This window comes from Canis lupus, chromosome 29, assembly GCF_048164855.1.
Source record: "Canis lupus baileyi chromosome 29, mCanLup2.hap1, whole genome shotgun sequence".
Classification (NCBI taxonomy): domain Eukaryota; kingdom Metazoa; phylum Chordata; class Mammalia; order Carnivora; family Canidae; genus Canis; species Canis lupus.
Genome location: NC_132866.1, coordinates 24,712,676 through 24,730,350, shown reverse-complemented (window position 1 = coordinate 24,730,350; position 17,675 = coordinate 24,712,676). Strand labels below are relative to the sequence as shown.

General features: G+C 43.8%; 2 protein-coding genes and 1 long non-coding RNA gene across 5 annotated transcripts in view; 2 read left to right on the top strand and 1 right to left on the bottom strand.

The window, feature by feature from the left end:
- The first annotated feature begins 498 nt into the window (after nt 1-498).
- GSTO1 (glutathione S-transferase omega 1) lies at nt 499-10,405 on the top strand. Its single transcript, XM_072805416.1, has 6 exons — nt 499-729; nt 910-1,018; nt 5,228-5,450; nt 7,433-7,531; nt 8,879-8,985; nt 10,154-10,405. The coding sequence occupies exons 1-6, from the start codon at nt 696-698 to the stop codon at nt 10,305-10,307; spliced, it is 726 nt and encodes a 241-aa protein (XP_072661517.1). The 5' UTR covers nt 499-695; the 3' UTR covers nt 10,308-10,405.
- Nucleotides 7,586-11,859, bottom strand: LOC140620915 (uncharacterized). Its single transcript, XR_012020675.1, has 2 exons — nt 11,604-11,859; nt 7,586-11,372 (listed from the first exon to the last, which is right to left on the bottom strand). It is a non-coding gene; the product is annotated as an uncharacterized lncRNA (long non-coding RNA).
- Nucleotides 11,434-17,675, top strand: part of LOC140620913 (glutathione S-transferase omega-2) — a 24,598-nt gene continuing 18,356 nt past the window's right edge. For 2 of the 3 annotated variants that reach the window (XM_072805414.1, XM_072805413.1), the window contains exon 1: nt 11,439-11,853. The gene's annotated coding sequence lies outside the window, so the exon portion shown is untranslated. Of the gene's footprint in view, nt 11,854-17,675 lie in introns of all 3 variants that reach the window. The other variant, XM_072805415.1, reaches the window with a different exon arrangement.

Genomic DNA, 17,675 nt, shown 5'->3' with positions numbered 1-17,675 from the left:
TGTCCTACAGGTGACAGTCGCAACAGTGGCCGTCCTAGTAGTCATATTAAGCTAATAGTGACAAGGAAAGGAAAAGGCTGTACAGATGGCTGGGCGACCTGGCACCGGGCCATGGACAGGTATCTTTGCAGAGTAAGTTCTGAACTGTGAGCGAACTCTGGGCCCGGGGCCACGAGCCCTGAAATCAGGAAAATCAGGAGAGTTCTGGGGCTGAGGGGGAACTTCAACCAGACCCGTGCCTCCTGAGAGCAGCCGGGGGCGGGGTGGGGGCGGTCAGGGTCAGGGTCAGGGTCAGGGGGAGGCATGCACCTGCGTGGAGGCAGGACTGGGGACCACTCTGCTTCTGCGGGGGGTGGCTCTGAGGGTGTCGAGCCGCTTCTGCGCCTCTGGCCGGGGGCGCCTGGCGGCCAGCACAGTGCTCCTGGGCACAAGGAGGGCGCGTCAGGTGGGCTCCCGGCTGCGGTTTCCTGCGGCCCACCTAGGCCACGGGGGCGGCGCATCCCTCCCCGCGGAGAGAGGGAAAGGGAGCCGGGGCGCCCGCGGGGCGGGACCGCACGGCCCCCAGCTAGCGGCGGGCCTAGGCCTGCGCTCCGGAGAGGAGGGGGAGGAGGAAGCTCCGAGGGAGGGGCGGCCACTTCCTGACTCGCCTGCCAAGCGGAGGCCCGAGCTCCGAGCTCCGTCCGCGCCGCGCCGCGATGTCCGCAGGGTCAGCCAGGAGCCTGGCGAAGGGTGAGGCGCGTGGCCTGGAGTGGCTGCTCCGGAGCCGCCTGGGGTCCCCCACGGGGCGGGGGGGGGGAGGCCGGGCCGGGCCGCAGCTCGCGGGACCTCTGGGCGGCCCTGGGCGGCGGGGGGTGGGGTGCCCGCCGCTCTCGCTCTCGGGAGCTCACGGCCTCCGCGTCTGCCCCGCAGGAAGCGCGCCCCCGGGGCCGGTCCCCGAGGGCCTCATCCGCGTCTACAGCATGAGGTTTTGCCCGTTCGCCCAGAGGACACTCTTGGTCCTGAAGGCCAAGGGGATCAGGTAAGGGCTCGGGTGGGAGCCGTTCCCCCAGCGGCCTGGCAGCAGCTGCTGGGGTAGGGGGCGGCCGGGTGGGCAATCTCAGGGCCCCAGGGTCTTCCCTTCCTGCAAAATAAACTATTCTCGGACTTTTGGAGGACAAAGCAAATTATGAACCCACTTCCCAGGTGAGGGGTGGGAGGACTGCCACAGATTACACCAGTCTGGGATACCCCATTTCCATCAACCTAACCATTTTATGGATCTGAAAAGCTGAGGTTCTCATGAAGTTGGTGGTAGGCCGAGATCCCTTGACAGGTAATGACCAGCGGCCGCTCTTTTAGCTCTGGTAGATCACTGATTCCTGGTTCACTGCCCTTTTGCTTTCACTACACTTATACATGCATGCCCATCTTACATGATACTGTTTGCTGTTATTCTGATTATATAGTCCCTTCCCTAATAGCTGGCAGTTTACCCCAGTGCAGAGTCCAAGCCTTGACCTGGTGCTGAGTCACTATACTGTACATATTTCTGTAGCTTGGGTTGTTGAGTCAAAGTGTATATGCTTAAAAATTCAATCTTTTGTGAAGCCTCTTTGCAATTAAAGTTTTTAAAAAGATTGATTTATTTATTCATGAGAGACAGAGAGAGGCAGAGACACAGAAGGAGAAGCAGGCTGCTCACAGGGAGCCTGACATGGGACTGGATCGGATCACATCCTTTGTTTTTTTTTTTTTTTAAGATTTTTTTAAAAAAATATTTATTCATGAGAGGCAAAGAGAGAGAGAGAGAGAGAGAGAGAGAAGCACAGGCACAGGCAGAGGGAGAAGCAGGCTCCATGCAGGGAGCCCAACATGGAACATGGGACTTGATCCCGGGACTCCAGGATCAGCCCTGGGCTGAAGGCAGCGCTAAACCGCTGAACCACCCGGGCTTCCCAAAACCAAATGGTTTTTGAGTATTGGTTATCCATGGGGAATATACAACAGTCACATGGCTCCTGACACCAATATCCATTGGAGTTGCTTTCCTTCCAATGATCTTTGGAATCTGTTGAGCAGACATTAGGTACCTGTGGTAAAGAAGTTTAAAACATAGTCCTCATTCTTAAGAAATTTTCTATCCATGTGCTTAGGGTTTATAAACTAATTTTAGTCTTCTAGGGAAAGAATTAGGCAGACAATAATTTTCCCCAAAAGAATGTAAGATACGTTCCAAAGAAAAAAATATATTTTCAGATTAGCCATCACTTCACTAAGATTTGCATCTTATTCGGATGAAATTGATCCTGAACACATAGCAAAATATTCAACATTTAGTAACATTTATCCAGAATGTTATGTTTTATCCAAATACTACAATATTTTCCATATTAGAATTTCTTGTAATAAGAAATTAAGAGTAATCTTATTCAAATAGGATTGAAAAAAGATATATCTTGTGCTCATGTAATTGAAAAGTACAGGAGCAAAGAACAGCTGGATTGGGAAACATAAAGTCCTGATTCATGTGCCCCTCTGGAACTCTAGGTTGAAAACAACCCTACCTTATTTACTGGGATAGTTTTCTAAAGGAAAAATTGAACTGATTTATAGTGTCTGTATGGGGGTGGAGAAAACAGTTGGCAGGTAGTGCAAACAACAGAGGTCTTCTACATTCATGGACCAGTCTTTAGTTTGATGCCCAGAAGACTTTTGTTAGAGAGGTGCTAGATTTTTGCTACATGGTATCACCTAACAAAGCGTGGTTTTCTCTAAAGTGCATATTCCAACTTGTTACGGCAGGTGTGTTGACTTGTGGGCTCATAATGTCAGGTTACCAAATGCATGTGTGTTCTAAGAACTTTCTTTATCACAAAAGCCAGGCTCTACCTTTTGTTTTCATGGTATAAGATTTCAGAAATGTTAATTCCTTGGCAGGGATTGGCCTTGGATTTCTTTTGATGACTCATAATCTGTCAGCACATGAACCTCTATATACACAAATGTATACTAGTGTTCAATCCAGCCCTTCTTGTTTCCATGGGGGATTACATATTTAAATCCTCAAACTAAACACTGTTCTAACGACTGAGGTGGATGGGGAAATAGGAAACAAAAGGTGTTGGAGTATATTATTTTTTAGTAACTAACTTGTTCTATTGAACAGTTACCCAGCTTGGACAATTACACGGACCTGGCTTTAACAATTATATGAAACTTTCCTTTCTCTCATTTCCTCTATAATCTCTCAGGCAGGAAACAAGTTAGATCTAGTTACAGTCTGAATACAGCTTGGATTTCATCTGGTTTCTTCCCTTTTGGTTTGCTTAGTGTGATTTACCCATGTAACATTTAAAGATTTTATTTATTTATTCATGAGAGACACACAGAGGCAGAGATATAGGCAGAGGGAGAAGCAGGCTCCTTGAGGGGAGCCTGATGTGGGACTCGATCCCAGGACTCCCGGACCATGACCTGAGCCAAAGGCAGATGCTCAACCACTGAGCCACCCAGGCATCCCTACCCATGTAACATTTTAAAAAATATCAGTGCATGGACATTTAATCTGAAACTTTATATTGTGGGTGGATTTTTTGGATTCCTTAATAACCTTCTTTTCAATTTAGCAAAAGGAATTGAATTTTATCATATTGATTCTCATATAGTAATTAGTGAATACAATTTGGCTAGTTACCTTATATAATTTACGATTAGAATACTGCTTAGTCCAAAATGGGGTATGTTATTGACAATCTTGAAGCATTTCCACTTATTCATTCATTCATTCAACAAATATTTGCTCAACCCTATCCGACAATCTTGAAGCATTTCCACTTATTCATTCATTCAACAAATATTTACTCAACCCTATCTGAAACCATTTTTGTTTTCATAGGATTTAAATGTATTTGAAATTTTATTCCTGTACATGTTTATTAATATGAACAAGGTGTTGTGTCCAAGATTGCGAATCCGCAAAACCACCAAGGAGCCGACACCGATGCAAACACACGAGGGTTTATTTACAAGCTCGAGCTTGGGTCCAAGTGTACCTGACACAGTGGAGCAGGGACTTGGACCCCGAGACTAAGAGGCGTAGCAGCTTTACAGGGGCCAGTGGCCAATGGGATTGTAACGCACGCAGAAAGTTGCAGTCCACATACAGGTGGCCGATTGAATTACATTTTACCCTATAGTATCCATTTGAGCTGGCCTATTACTTTGGTCAGAATTGGCGCTCAGTTTTGGTGGGCACAAGGCAGAGTTACATGGTTATGAGCCGATTTCCGATAAGGGTGTGCCCAGCGGCTGGACTAGGGTGGGGCAGCGCCTTAAGTAATAAGCAGGTCATGTGGGGGTGATACAGGAGGTGGCAGGTGCAGCACAAAATGGGAGTTAATCCTGCTCTGCTTGTCAAGGGGTAGGGGATTTTTGTTAAATTTCCTGGGTCCAAAAAAAATAAACATTTCCTGGGTCCCACACAAGGTACATAAAATCCCTGCTTTCATGGAGCTTGCATTATCGAGAGGTGACATAAGCATGTAAATAAATGGGCAAAGTAATTTCAGGTATATGTCATCGGTTCAACGAAGAAAGTGAAACAAAATGATCATGTAGTAGAGGCTCTCAGCAGCTTCAGAGACAGTAGTCAGGGAGGGCCTGAAGACAGGCAGAGATAGCAGAGGAACACAATGTAAATGCTCTAAGGTGAGAACATGTTTGGCAAATTCAAGGGACATAAAAAAGGCCAGTGTGGCCAGATTGTAATGACCGGCGGCCAATTCCTAGGAAACAGGGATGACAGGAAAGAAGGGGCCAGAGCACATGCCACAGAGGGGTTTAGTTTTTTTATCCTCATTGCAATGAGAATCAATCAATGGGTTGCAAACAGGAGGGTGACCTGATCCAATTTACTTTTGTGTGTGGAAAATGGACTGTGGGGAGGACACAGTGGAAGCAGAGAGGCTGGGAGGAGAATATAGTAGAGGTCCAGCTGGCAAATAATGTTTTGGACAAGGAGGCAGGCAGTGGTCAAACTGAGATGTTGATATGATTTGGAGGTCTAAATGACAAGTCTTGATGATCCATTTGACTTGAGGAAGAGGGAGCAAGGGAAAAGGGATCCAGACTGAGTTGAATCCTAAATTTGGGGTCTGATGAGCTGAGTGGATGGTAGGACCAGTGAGGATTTACTCAGAAGTACAAAAAAAAGTGCCACTCTCTTCATTGCTTTCCATGTCTCTTTCAGGCATGAAATCATCAACATCAACCTGAAAAATAAGCCTGAGTGGTTCTTTAAGAAGAATCCCTTTGGCCTAGTGCCAGTTCTGGAAAACAGTCAGGGTCAATTGATCTATGAATCTCCTATCACTTGTGAGTATCTGGATGAAGCATATCCAGGGAAGAAGCTGTTGCCGGATGATCCCTATGAGAAAGCTTGCCAAAAGATGGTGTTTGAGTTATTTTCCAAGGTGTGTATATAAGAAACTTCAGCTCCTCTCTGAAGAAACTTTGCTTTTCAAGCTAAGTCAGTGTTGTCATTTGTGATTCAGTGATGTAGGAAAGGAAAACAAAGCAGTGCTCCCGTCTGCTCTGACATGTCCTGCAAACCTGCTTGCCTCTCCAGAGTTAGCCCTCTTCACTCTTCAGACCCTGTGTTCTAGCCACACCGAAGGTTTTGTTTTCCCAGACTCCCTACCTCCTCCTAAACTTTTGCTGGGAGGTTCTTCCCCCTTCTCACTTTGCCTGATTATCTCCAAGTTCTCTTTCATGTGTCTGCTCAGGTTCTGCTGCCTTCCAGAAGCGTGTCCGGGCTGGGTTGGTGCCCAGCCCTAGGGTCTGACATGTGCTAACTCCTGTCAGTGACTGCCTTCTTGCCTGTGTTGCACCGGGGCTGTGAGCTCCTTTCGGCGGAGGCCGCGTTCCCATCACTGTTGGCTCCCTGCCTCAGTCTCCGACCAGCTCTGCCACTCCCTAGCTGTGTGACTCTGAGCAAGTTACTTATTTACTTCTGTGCCTCAGGTTCTCACTTGTAAAAGGAGTATAGTAATTGCTCTGTTCTTCTGGATAAAAATCAGTTTCTATAAAACAGGGAGCCTGCTTCTCAGCTCTGACTCAGGGCTTGATCCCAGGACCCTGAGACCATGACCTGAGCTAAAGGCAGTTGCTTAACCAACTGAGCTACGGTGGCACCCCTCCCCCCCCACCAAAAAAATAAAATTTTTAAGGAAGCAGAAATTAAGAGCATTGTTGAGGGACTTGATAATATATGAAGCAGACATTTAAGGAAAAGCAAGGATAAAAAACCAGGTAGGCCCAGGTGGAACTGTGGACAGAAGTGCTGCCTACAAACCTTCAGTTCAATGAGGGCAAGCTGTACTGACCTGGGTGGGATTTCAGACATTCTCCTATATTTTTACAAGCACCTGTTGACTTAAACTGGGAAATAATATCAAAGACTGAAGTATTAAAAGATATAAACACCTCCAGCACGACCACCATGCGTCTGACGCTACACCTGGTGAACATCCTTCTCACGTCCTCCCCGAGGTAGAAAGCAGAAAGATTCTCTTCCCCAGTGCCCTTTGCAGCTGGGGTGAAGGCCTGGGACCGAGGCTCTTCTGTCAGAAACGGACGAGGTAGAGCTGGATTCAGAAATGAGCAATGTGAGGAGACAGGCTTGGTGTGGGGCACCGGTTCTGCTGGCGAGAGTGCTGTGGGGCAGAGCTGCAGGCTTTGGGGAGCCATAGTCGTGGTTGCAAGATGAAATTCTGGAGCAGAAGCGGCGGCAGGGCTAAGGCATTAGTTACCCCAGAACCCATCCTCTGGCAGGGCACGAACTAGTGCACCTACTGCTCAACTCTCTGGCAGCATGGGGTGCTTCCCATCAGGTCAGTTCTGAGCATGACTTTCAGAATGTTCCAGCTTAGTTCCCAGCCTATCTTTTCAGACTCTCAATAATTCTATGAGTTACTCAGTGTCTAATTAAGACATTTTTTGGCTCAAACTCACCAAAGTGGGTTCTATTATTTGCAACGTATAAAATCCTGACTGGGGAATTTCTGACTGGGTAGCTCAGTAGTTGGGCATCTGACTTCGGCTCAAGTCATGATCCTGAGGTCCTGGGATCGAGCCCTGCATCGGGCTTCTTGCTCAGCAGAGAACTTGATTTTCTCTTCCCTTCACACTTGTGCTATTGGTCACTATCTCTGTCTCTCCCTCTCATGTAAATAAATAAATAAAATCTTAAAGTAAAATCCTGACCAAACAGCACCTCACTCCCCAAAACTGTTTCTAAGATCAGTATCCAACCTCTGGGAACACAGAAATTAGTGCAGCTTTAAGGTGTCTCCAACACCCTGACCTGGGACTCGAGGGTTCCATCATGCTTTTCTGTGAGGAAGTTGGTATAGTTTACATCACACCGATAACTACAAAATTATTCTCTGTCTAGGTTCCATCTTTGGTAACAGGCTTTCTGAGAAGACAAAATAAGGAAGATGGCTCTGGCCTAAAAGAAGAATTACGGAAGGAATTCAGCAAGCTAGAGGAGGTAATCTCTTCTCCTGGGTTTTGTCAGAGTAAATGAAACATTGTATCCTCTGTCTTCTTTCTTCCTTCTTCTTTTTTTTTTTTTTTCAAAGATTTTATTTATTATTCATGAGAGACACAGAGAGAGTGGTAGAGACACAGGCAGAGAGAGAAGCAGGCTCCATGCAGGGAGCCTGACGTGGGACTCGATCCCGGGTCTCCAGGATCATGCGCTGGGCTAAAGGCAGTGCTAAACCACTGAGCCACCCAAGCTGCCCTGTCTTCTTCCTTCTATACTGTCCTTTATACTCCCTTTCCCCAAATCACTTTGTGGCAATTAGTAATAACATCAAAAGGAATTTGAGGTTATGACAGATTGCTATGAGCTGTTGTGTTAAACATACAAGCCAAAACACCATTATAAAATAAAGCTTAACACCTTAATAAGCTAAAGTTTATCAAAATGAACAGTCATGGAACCAGCACCCATATCAAGAAACGTTAGTTTTGGGTGTTTTAATACTTTCTACACATGGAATCATATGATATGCACTCTTTTGGGTCTGGCTTCTTTCATACAGTATTAGATTTGTGAGATTCATCTATGTTGTATGTAGTTCATTCCTATCTTTTGTGTACTGTTTCAACATATGATAGCAGTTTGTTTCTCCATTTTACTCCTGATGGACAGTAACATTTCCACTTTGGGGCTATTACAAATTGTGCTGCAATAACATTTTTCGACCTTTCTTTTGGTGAACATATGTTCATATTTCCAAACAGTAGAATTACTGGGTTAGAGTATGCACGCACTCAGCTTTAGTTCATACTGTCAAAACACAGTTGCACCAGTTTATACTCCTACCAGCAGTGGTTCCACACCCTTGTTGACTTTGCCTTGTTAATTTTAGCCATTATGATGGATATGTAGTGGTATTACATTTTGGCTCTAATTTGCATTTCCCTGATGTCTAATGTAATTTAATACCTTTTCAAATGGTTTTTGGCCATTTGAATATCCTCTTTTGTGAAGTTCAAGTCTGACCCAATTTTCTAATGAGTTGTCGTTTTTATTATTGCCAGTAGTTCTCTCTATATTCTGAATACCAGTCCTTTGTTGGGTATATGTATTACAAAGATCCTGTACTCTGTTGCTTTTTTTTTTTTTTTCTCTATTTTCCAGTTCATTTTATCAGTTGCTGGTTTCATCCCAAACCAGGAGATTCTAAAGTTCAAACAAAAAGCAGCTTGAATACGTCAGTAAAAGCTGCTGCTCTCACTTGCTGTACTTAACTTGCCTTACTCATTTCTAATGATGAATCTTACTAAGTGCACAAATAACAAGTACTCTTATGCTGTTTATGTCCAGGTTCTGACCAATAAGAAGACAACTTTCTTTGGTGGTAATTCTCTTTCTATGATTGATTACCTCATCTGGCCCTGGTTTGAACGGCTGGAAGCTCTGGAGTTAAATGAGTAAGACATTTGAATATTTTATGCATAATTTAAGATAATGATAACTGGAAGAGTATATATTGACCTTTTTTTCCGAACAAAAATTAAAATATTTTATATAATTGGTATGAATGGGAACAAGCAACAGGAGGAGCATCTCAGACCATCCAGGGCATATACTCACCATCCTTCTCCATTCCTGGAGTGTGTAGGGGAGGGGTGGGCAGAGAGTTCTATGACATGTAGTAAAATGTTTTAAAAGTAACTTACTCCCTTCTCTCCAATTAAAAATCCGTAAGGATGGACATTTTTATAAGCATGTGATGCAGGATTATATGACCAATACTACCTCCCATTTACCAGAAGGATTCCCACACTATTTTCCAAATTCCATGTTTTGAAGTTTGGCAGCCACCTTGGCTTACTCCCAATTCTTAGAGCTTAGAGGTATTCAAGTTTACTTTTAGTCACAGTCTTGCTGTAGAATAATAAATATATGACATTCATTGTGTCTTTCATGTTCTCCTTCTAAAAAGTTATTAGTCTAGGGGATCCCTGGGTGGCTTAGTGGTTTAGTGCCTGCCTTTGGCCCAGGGCGTGATCCTGGGGTCCCGGGATCGAGTCCCACATCAGGCTCCCAGCATGGAGCCTGCTTCTCCCTCTGCCTGTGTCTCTGCCTCTCTCTCTCTCTCTCTCTCCCCCCCCCACCCCCGTGTCTCTCATGAACAAATAAATAAAATCTTAAAAAAAAAAAAAGTTATTAGTCTACCTGGACAAATTCTCATGCTGACTGAGCAGGTCACTTCACTCTAAGATTCCTTTTCCATGAAACAAGGACCTCTACAATATCTATCAAATCTACTATTCTGATTATATGCATTTTTAAAAAAGATTTTATTTATTTTTCTTTCAAAGATTTTCTTTATTCATGAGAGGCACAGAGAGAGGCAGAGACATAGGTAGAGGGTGCAGGCTCCCCTTCGGGAGCCCAATGTGGAACTCCATCCCAAGACTCTGGGATCACTACCTGAGCCACCCAGACATCCCCTGATTATGTGCATTTTAAAGAAATATTTTAAAAGATTAGAGGAAAACAAAAGGAAACTGCAGAGTGATACCGATACAGGAGGCTTTGCAAGGCTTTCCTAATTAATCTAGCTCACATCTTCATCCTTTTCCCTCCCCACAGTTGTGTAGACCACACTCCAAAACTTAAGCTCTGGATGGCAGCCATGAGAGAAGATCCTGCCGTATCAGCCCTCCTCAATGAGGCCAACACCCTTCGAGGATTCCTCAATCTCTACTTGCAGAACAGCCCCGAGGCCTGTGACTATGGGCTCTGATGGGGGCAAGAGTCAGCAATGAAATGTCTGATATTTTCTTTCACTAAATGTCTGATATTTTCTTTCACTAATATGAGTAAAAATGAGCTTTCATTTTACCTCTCTCTCATCTCACATTTTTACACTCTCACGTCTCATTGGATCACCGTCTCTGATTTGACATCATGGCTTAACTGTGGGGTTTCCTTGAGGCTCTCCTGTAGAAAAGTAAGCACATTTCCTGTCTCACGATGCTCACAAGATTCTAAGGGTTTTATCAGTGTGTGCTGCAAACCTCTAAGTCATCGTCTCTGGTAAGAACTGGACTTCAATCTAGATTTCTTACTGCCCACAGGACATTTCCACTTGGATACCCTGTCGTTTCAAGAGCTGCCCTCTCTCTCAAGTCTTCAATCCTCATTCTTTCCTTTCCATCAACTCCACTACCTTTCTTATTCCCATTGTCACCACTGAAGACTAGACTCATAGCACCTCAAAGTCAGGTAACTAGGAGTCCTATTTGGTCTCCCAGATCCCCAATCTCAATCCCCTTCAGATTTTTCCTGCCAACTCCCATGCTGGGTAGGATACCCCAGCAGGGATCCCATAAATGTAATTATATACTGTGAGGACAGCCTCCATCAATTCGGTATAAATCTAAATGAGTAATTCAAAAACATTCACGCCACCTTGCATATACTTCCACAGCCCACTAGGCTTCTATTTCATTTCTAACATCCCATCACCTCCATGAGAAGGCAGGTCGGAGAGCATCATTTCATTGTACAGATGATTTCACCCAGATCCCGAGGTTGAGTCCGCAAGATGCTGGCAGAGAGATCCGGAGAGCACAGCCAGCACACGACTCTTCCCATCAAAATCAGGGAGCTGTCCACCCGCCCCCATCGGTTTCCCCTAGTTATTTTTGTTTTTTAAAGATTTATTTATTCATGAGAGACACAGGCAGAGGAGAAGCAGGCTCCATGCAGGAGCCCGAGGCGGGACTCGATCCCGGGTCCCAGGATCACGCCCGGGGCTGCAGGCGGGTGCTGCACCGCTGGGCCCGGCTGCCCGCCCCTGCTTATTCTGAAACGTAAGAGCGCATAACAATCAGCCGAGGCTCGCCGCCGGGTTCCCCAGTCGGTGGGTCCAGGGAGCGCCGCCAAGTCCACATTGGAGATGAGCCCCCCGCGCCCCGTGATGCAGGCGATCCGGGGGCCGCGCCCCGAGAGGCAGTGAGAACCGGTTGACTTCACAAAAGGCTTCCCGCAGCCCACCCTCGGCCGCCCCCAGCGCCCAGGCCCCGGGCGGACCCACCTCTGCCGCCGGCCGCCTGCCCCGCCCTCCAGGCCCGGGTCGGATGCAGACCCCGGCGCCGAGGCGCCACCGCCAGCCACTAGCGGGCCTCCACGGCGGCCAGCCACGGACACGGCGAGGCCTCGCGACTCCGGGGTCCAGCAGCCTGTAACGCGGCCGCCCATTGGCTCGGCTGCGTACTGCTCGGCCGCGGAGCTTCCAAAGGCCTTAAGGATTGGCTGGAGCTCCGGGCGCCGCGGCCAGTTGGCGGGTAGGATCGCGGTCTAGGGGGCGGGTTCGCCTGGGGCCCCGCCTCCCTCCGCCCCCGCCCCCGCCCCGCGCTGCCGCCGCCGCTCCCGGTCCGGTGTCCGGTCCCCCAGCCCGGCGCGGAGGTCGCTGGCGGGAGGGGGGGTGGTCTGTCCGGTCTGCGAGGCATTGGAAGGGAGAAGGGGCTTGAGGTCAATTCTGGATTTGGGGGTTTTTCAGGAATTTCGGGTTTGCCTAACCCTTCTAAAAGAAAAATCCGACGACTTAACCTCATCAAAGTTTCATCAAAGATTTTAACATCAAGAAAGGCACAAGGTCTATGACTTAAAGAATAGGTCGTTAAAGCGAATCCCTTTAGCGTAAAAAGGAAGAAAAAAAAAAACCTCACTGAATTGTTCTTATTGTTCTGATTTGGCTGGAGACAGGTAAAGGGGACCTCAGATCAGGATTCCCAGTCCTGCACTGGGCACCCCTGGGTTAGCTACATTACAGGACACTGGGAGGTGCGGCATTTGGTCCCCGGGAATGTCTTCACTTTATGAATACTTACGGGACTTCCCTGCTGTGTTCCAATACTAATAAAAATAATAGCTGATGTTAGATGCTTACTAGATATGAAATGCCTCTCAACCAGTATCTGAATTAATCCTCCCCAAGCCCTAGAATATATTGGTACTATTGCCTCCAAATTATGGATGGGATCAAAAGGGCATAGAAAGAAAAATGTGTGTTTCTCAAGGTCACCAACCTAGGTAATGCTGAAAAAGGTGATTCAAATCCAGCCTGAGCTCTTAGAGTCCTTGAGAGAGAAGAACTCACATATGCTTCCACCTGGGTCTGTCTTTAGTCACTAGCATTTAGAGGTTAAGCCAGGAGAGGATAGTATCCACTTTATGACACATCATATGTCTGGGACTTAACAGGAAGTGTTGAGGTTCCTTTTCCAAACTTAGTGTTTTGTTTGATTTTACGGTGTTTAACTTTGGCTGTTTTCGGGATCTTGAAAATCTGCCTTTGCTCCTTCAAATGTTATCATGTTAAAATGTTTTAATTTTTTTTTCTGTGATCCCCCAAGCTGTAAAGAGAAATAGGAATAGGAAAGCAGAATCTAGTACTTAAAAAGTCTCCTTTGACTCAGGTTTACCTAATGGGGAGGTGAAGTTCCGCTTCTGATAACTTTAGTAATTTTATTTGATATGTCCCAGATGTGTGTGTGTGTGTGTGTTTCGTGGAGGAGGGATGTAGGATCTGATAAAGGTGGTCAAAAGGTACACAGTTTCAGTTATAAGATAAGTAAGTCCTGGGGATGTACTGTGCAATGAGATGAGTGTACTTAACATTGCTGTTTGATATATTTGAAATTTGCTAAGAAAGTAGATCTTAAAAGATCTCATGGGGAGAATTTTTTTATATACCTGTATGAGGAGATGGATGTTAACAAAACCTATTGTGGTAATTATACCAGTTAGGTAAATCAAGTCATTGTGTTGTGTATCTTAAACTCATACAGAGCTGTATGTCAATTATATCTCAATAAAAATGAAACAAAAACGTTCCAAGGGCATTAGAACATAGGATTCCTTATGATCCTAACTTTCTGGAAATAGTCCTGAGTTTAGACCTATTTGAAAATAGAGCTTTTTCCCTTACTTATCTCACTCTTTGAACTTGGTGAACAATTTTTGAACACCCAGTAACAGAATTTTTCATGTAAATTAGGCTTCTGAAATATTAAGAGAATGTCCTCCAGTTCCTGCCACTGCCAGAGACTGATGTGGAAAAAAAAAAAAAAAAGATTTTAAGAACTACAAAACGCAAACTCCACTTTCCTTTCCTTAAAACAGAGACTTGTGTAATGAGTAAAGAAACTATATCTGGGATCCCTGGGTGGCTTGGCGGTTTGGCGCCTGCCTTTGGCCCAGGGTGTGATCCTGGAGTCCCAGGATCAAGTCCCACCTCGAGCTCCCAACATGGAGCCTGCTTCTCCCTCTGCCTATGTCTCTGCCTCTCTTTCTCTCTCTCTCTCTCTCTAGGTCTATCATGAATAAATAAATAAATCTTAAAAAAAAAAAAAAGAAAGAAACTATTTCTGTGGTGGCATTCTTTTCCTAGAAGGCTTGAGTCATTATTACCCATGACTGAAGTTTCCCACATTTTCAAAACAGATCTGATTATATTTCAGGTGGCTAGAAATATTTTAGAGTAGGTTTCATATGGCCATATTTCTATTTGTTTTTTGCTTGAGTTAATCAGTATAATAGAGGTCTAGACATGATACAATAACATAAGAAAGAAAGTTTGCGTAGAGGATTTCAAAGAGGTACGTATCAGTTCTTAGAAAGGAAGTGGGGAGGGCAGCCCGGTGGCTCAGCGGTTTGGTGCTGCCTTCAGCCCAGGGCCTGATCCTGGAGACCCAGGATCCAGTCCCACGTCAGGCTCCCTGCATGGAGCCTGCTTCTCCCTCTGCCTGTGTCTCTGCCTCTCTCTGTCTGTGTCTCTCATGAATAAATAAATAAAATCTTAAAAAAAAAAAAAAAAAAAAGGAAGTGGGGATAAGTTTAAAGGTCATTTTTTTTTAAAATTTTTTTTAAATTTAAAAAATTTTTCCAGGGAAACCATAGCATTCAGTGGTAAGATTAAAAACCACACTACTGAAATGTAGCCTGCAGCATTCAACCCATTCAACTGGCATTAAATTGGTAACTGGTGAAAGAAGTATTCTGAGTTGAATTTCCATCCTAATGCACTTGACAAAACAGAATTGCAGTGCATTTCATCTTTCTAGGTACAAAATTGGAGTGCACTATGCTATTAAACATGTGTTCTTATTCACTATTATTAGTTATTAATTTTCAAGTGCACACACTGAGCTTTTACTATACTGAGAATGTGCACGATTACATTCAATATTCAAAACCTATCAAGTAGGTACTGTGTTCTCTTTTTATAGATGAGGACGATGAAGATCCAAGAAGTTAGAGAGCTTGCCTAAGTGCCAAAGCCAGGGTTTAAATACAGTGCCAAGTGAGAATCTTGACATTACATTGCTTCCCTTCAGAGGAAGAAGTGTTTCCATTGTTCTCCCTATTCTTTTCTAACTACACTAAATATACTCCCAATTTAGAATGTGGCTTCCCATACACAGGTATACTTTTAATAAATAATATCCTCCAACTCTTAGAGTTGGTTTCCCTTAAAAGATGGGAATAAGGAGAAGAAAGCTGGAAATACATTCTCTTTTGGCATAGTAAAAAGGTGATCCAGTAACTTAACTTTACAAATGGAATTCTCAGTTTGTCCATTGCTAATTAAATCATTGTCAATATAGAGCAGGGATGGGGAAACTAAGGCAAGCAGGCTAAATCCAGTCCACTGCTGGTTTTTGTACAGCCCAAGAGCAAAGAGTGGTTTTTACATTTTTAAATGGTTAAAAAAAAAAAAAAAAACAAGAGAAGAACCATAATTTGTGCCACAGAAAAATTATATGAAATTCGCCAAGAGTGAGCCCTAATGAAAACTATGGACTTTGGGCAATAATGTATAGATGCAGGTTCAGTAATTGTAAAAATGTACCTCTCTGATGGGGACTATTGATGGTGGAGGAGGTTGTGTTTGTGTAGGGGTAGTGAGTATATGGGAAATTTCTATGTATTCTCAGTTTTGTGGTGAACCTACAACTACTCTAAGAATAAAGTATATATATGTATATATATATATAACTTATTGTATTATATTATATATATAATTTAAATTCAGTGTTCATAAATAATGTCTTATTGGAAGACAGCCATACCCATTCATTTATATATTGTCTATGGCTGTTTACATAGAGGTAAGTAGTTGAGATAAGATGGATGTTAATCCATTGACAAGCAATTCTCTGTCTCGAATAAATAAAAAAATTTAAAAAATGAAATTATAGAATTCTTTTTCTTTTTAAAAGATTTTATTTATTCATGAGAGAGAGAGAGAGAGAGAGAGAGAGGCAGAGACACAGGCAGAGGGAGGAGCAGGCTCCATGTAGGGAGCCCGACGTGGGACTCCATCCTGGGTCTCCAAAATCAAACCCTGGGCTGAAGGCAGCACTAAACCGCTCAGCCACCAGGGCTGCCCCAAAATTATAGAATTCTTATAGGACTGTTTTAAAAATTAAATGAGTGAATACACATAAAGCACCAAATACATGTAAATAATAATTTATTTTTATTTTGTCAATTTCACATTCCTCTTGTGATCCTCTCCCTTTAGAATTTGGATACATTTTCTCTTAACTCTTTGAAAGCTGCTTTATTTATATTTGTTTGCCTAGGAGTCATCGCCTTGTCTACCCAGAAGCTCTCCCATGACATGGTTATGTTTGTTGCTTTCATTTTACCACCCAATTTTTTCTTCTTGATCAAAATTAGCTCCAGAATAATAGTTATTCTATTACTTAATTTGTCTTTCAAAATGCAAAATTATTAGCATAGCAAGTCAATTTATCTTTTCCAATCCCAGATGTCTTGCTGACATATATGCATTTTCCTTTCAGAGAACATTTATTCAAACATTTTTGCCATTCTCCAATTCTTATAAAGTGACAACTATTCAAAATCATATGAAGTCACTCTGACTTAGCAAAAACTGTAACTGAGTCACACTCTGAAGATTTTAAAAGATTCTTATTCATTAGAAAAAACATAGTTAACGTACTAACCAACAATTTCTGGATAGATTGGAATTCTGAAGGCCAGAAGTTATCCATTCATAAGTTACATCATTAGGTTCTGTCATTTTAATAAAGATATTTAGATTCAGCTAACATTTGAGCAGCTATTATGTGCTATATTTTTTCCAGGGCTTATATTTCCTCTTCATACTGTGACCACTTTTAGAGGTCAAGACAATTAGTCGGGCTTTGGACTTTTAAAGTACTTTGACCCCACTAGCTGGTCATGTTGGGCAAATACTTTCATTTTTCTGAGGCTGTTTTTTTATTTTGTAAAATAGGAACAATATTAGATACCTAAATGAGTAATCATGAGAATCAAATAAGGTAGTCGCTGGAAATCATTTAGTGTGACTGGGACATATATTTTTCTTTCCTTCTTTACCTATCAATCTTATACAATCCATTGACAAGCAATTCCTACTTCAACTAAGTCCTGCAAAACTAAAGGAATTATTTTAGCACCTGCTGAATTTCAGGATCTCAGCCTATCAGGGTCAAAGCAAAGACCAGCTATCTTTTCTACTTAAGGTAGATGGAAGAGCTATCCAAGTGGTCCCACATGGCTGGGCTGTTGGCATGTTTTCCATAGCAGTCAGAAAGGGTTTCCTCTGAAATGCATGCTGGGGGCGGAAAGAGCTCATACATTTGTTTCTGCCTCTAGGTAAAGAATGTTTCTATTCATCACCTGTTTTCCACAGCAGGGTAAAATCTCATAAATAGGGCCAGAACTAGGGTGAACCAAGAGCTATGTCCAGGGCACAAATTTTAAGGAGGCGCTCACTCTTAGGGTTATGCAAGATCTCAACACTACCAAGTTTTTCTTCCTTACTTGCTCTATACTGAGGGAATGCGGCTTTATATAAAATAAGCAAACAAATCTTACTTGTTATAGGGAGGTTGTGTCCAGTTGTCTTCCAGATGCGGAGGGAGGGCTTAGGATGGGAAAGAAAATATATCATCACTCTGGTCAAGTTTTATTAAACTCCCTTGAAAGACTTGCTGGAGCTTAAATACCCATTCTTCAGGGGGTTTTTTGATGTGGAAGAGAGACCCCAGTGAATACACTACTCACGAGTTCAAGGCAAGGGGTACTTTTCAGGGGTTTCTTGCCCAGC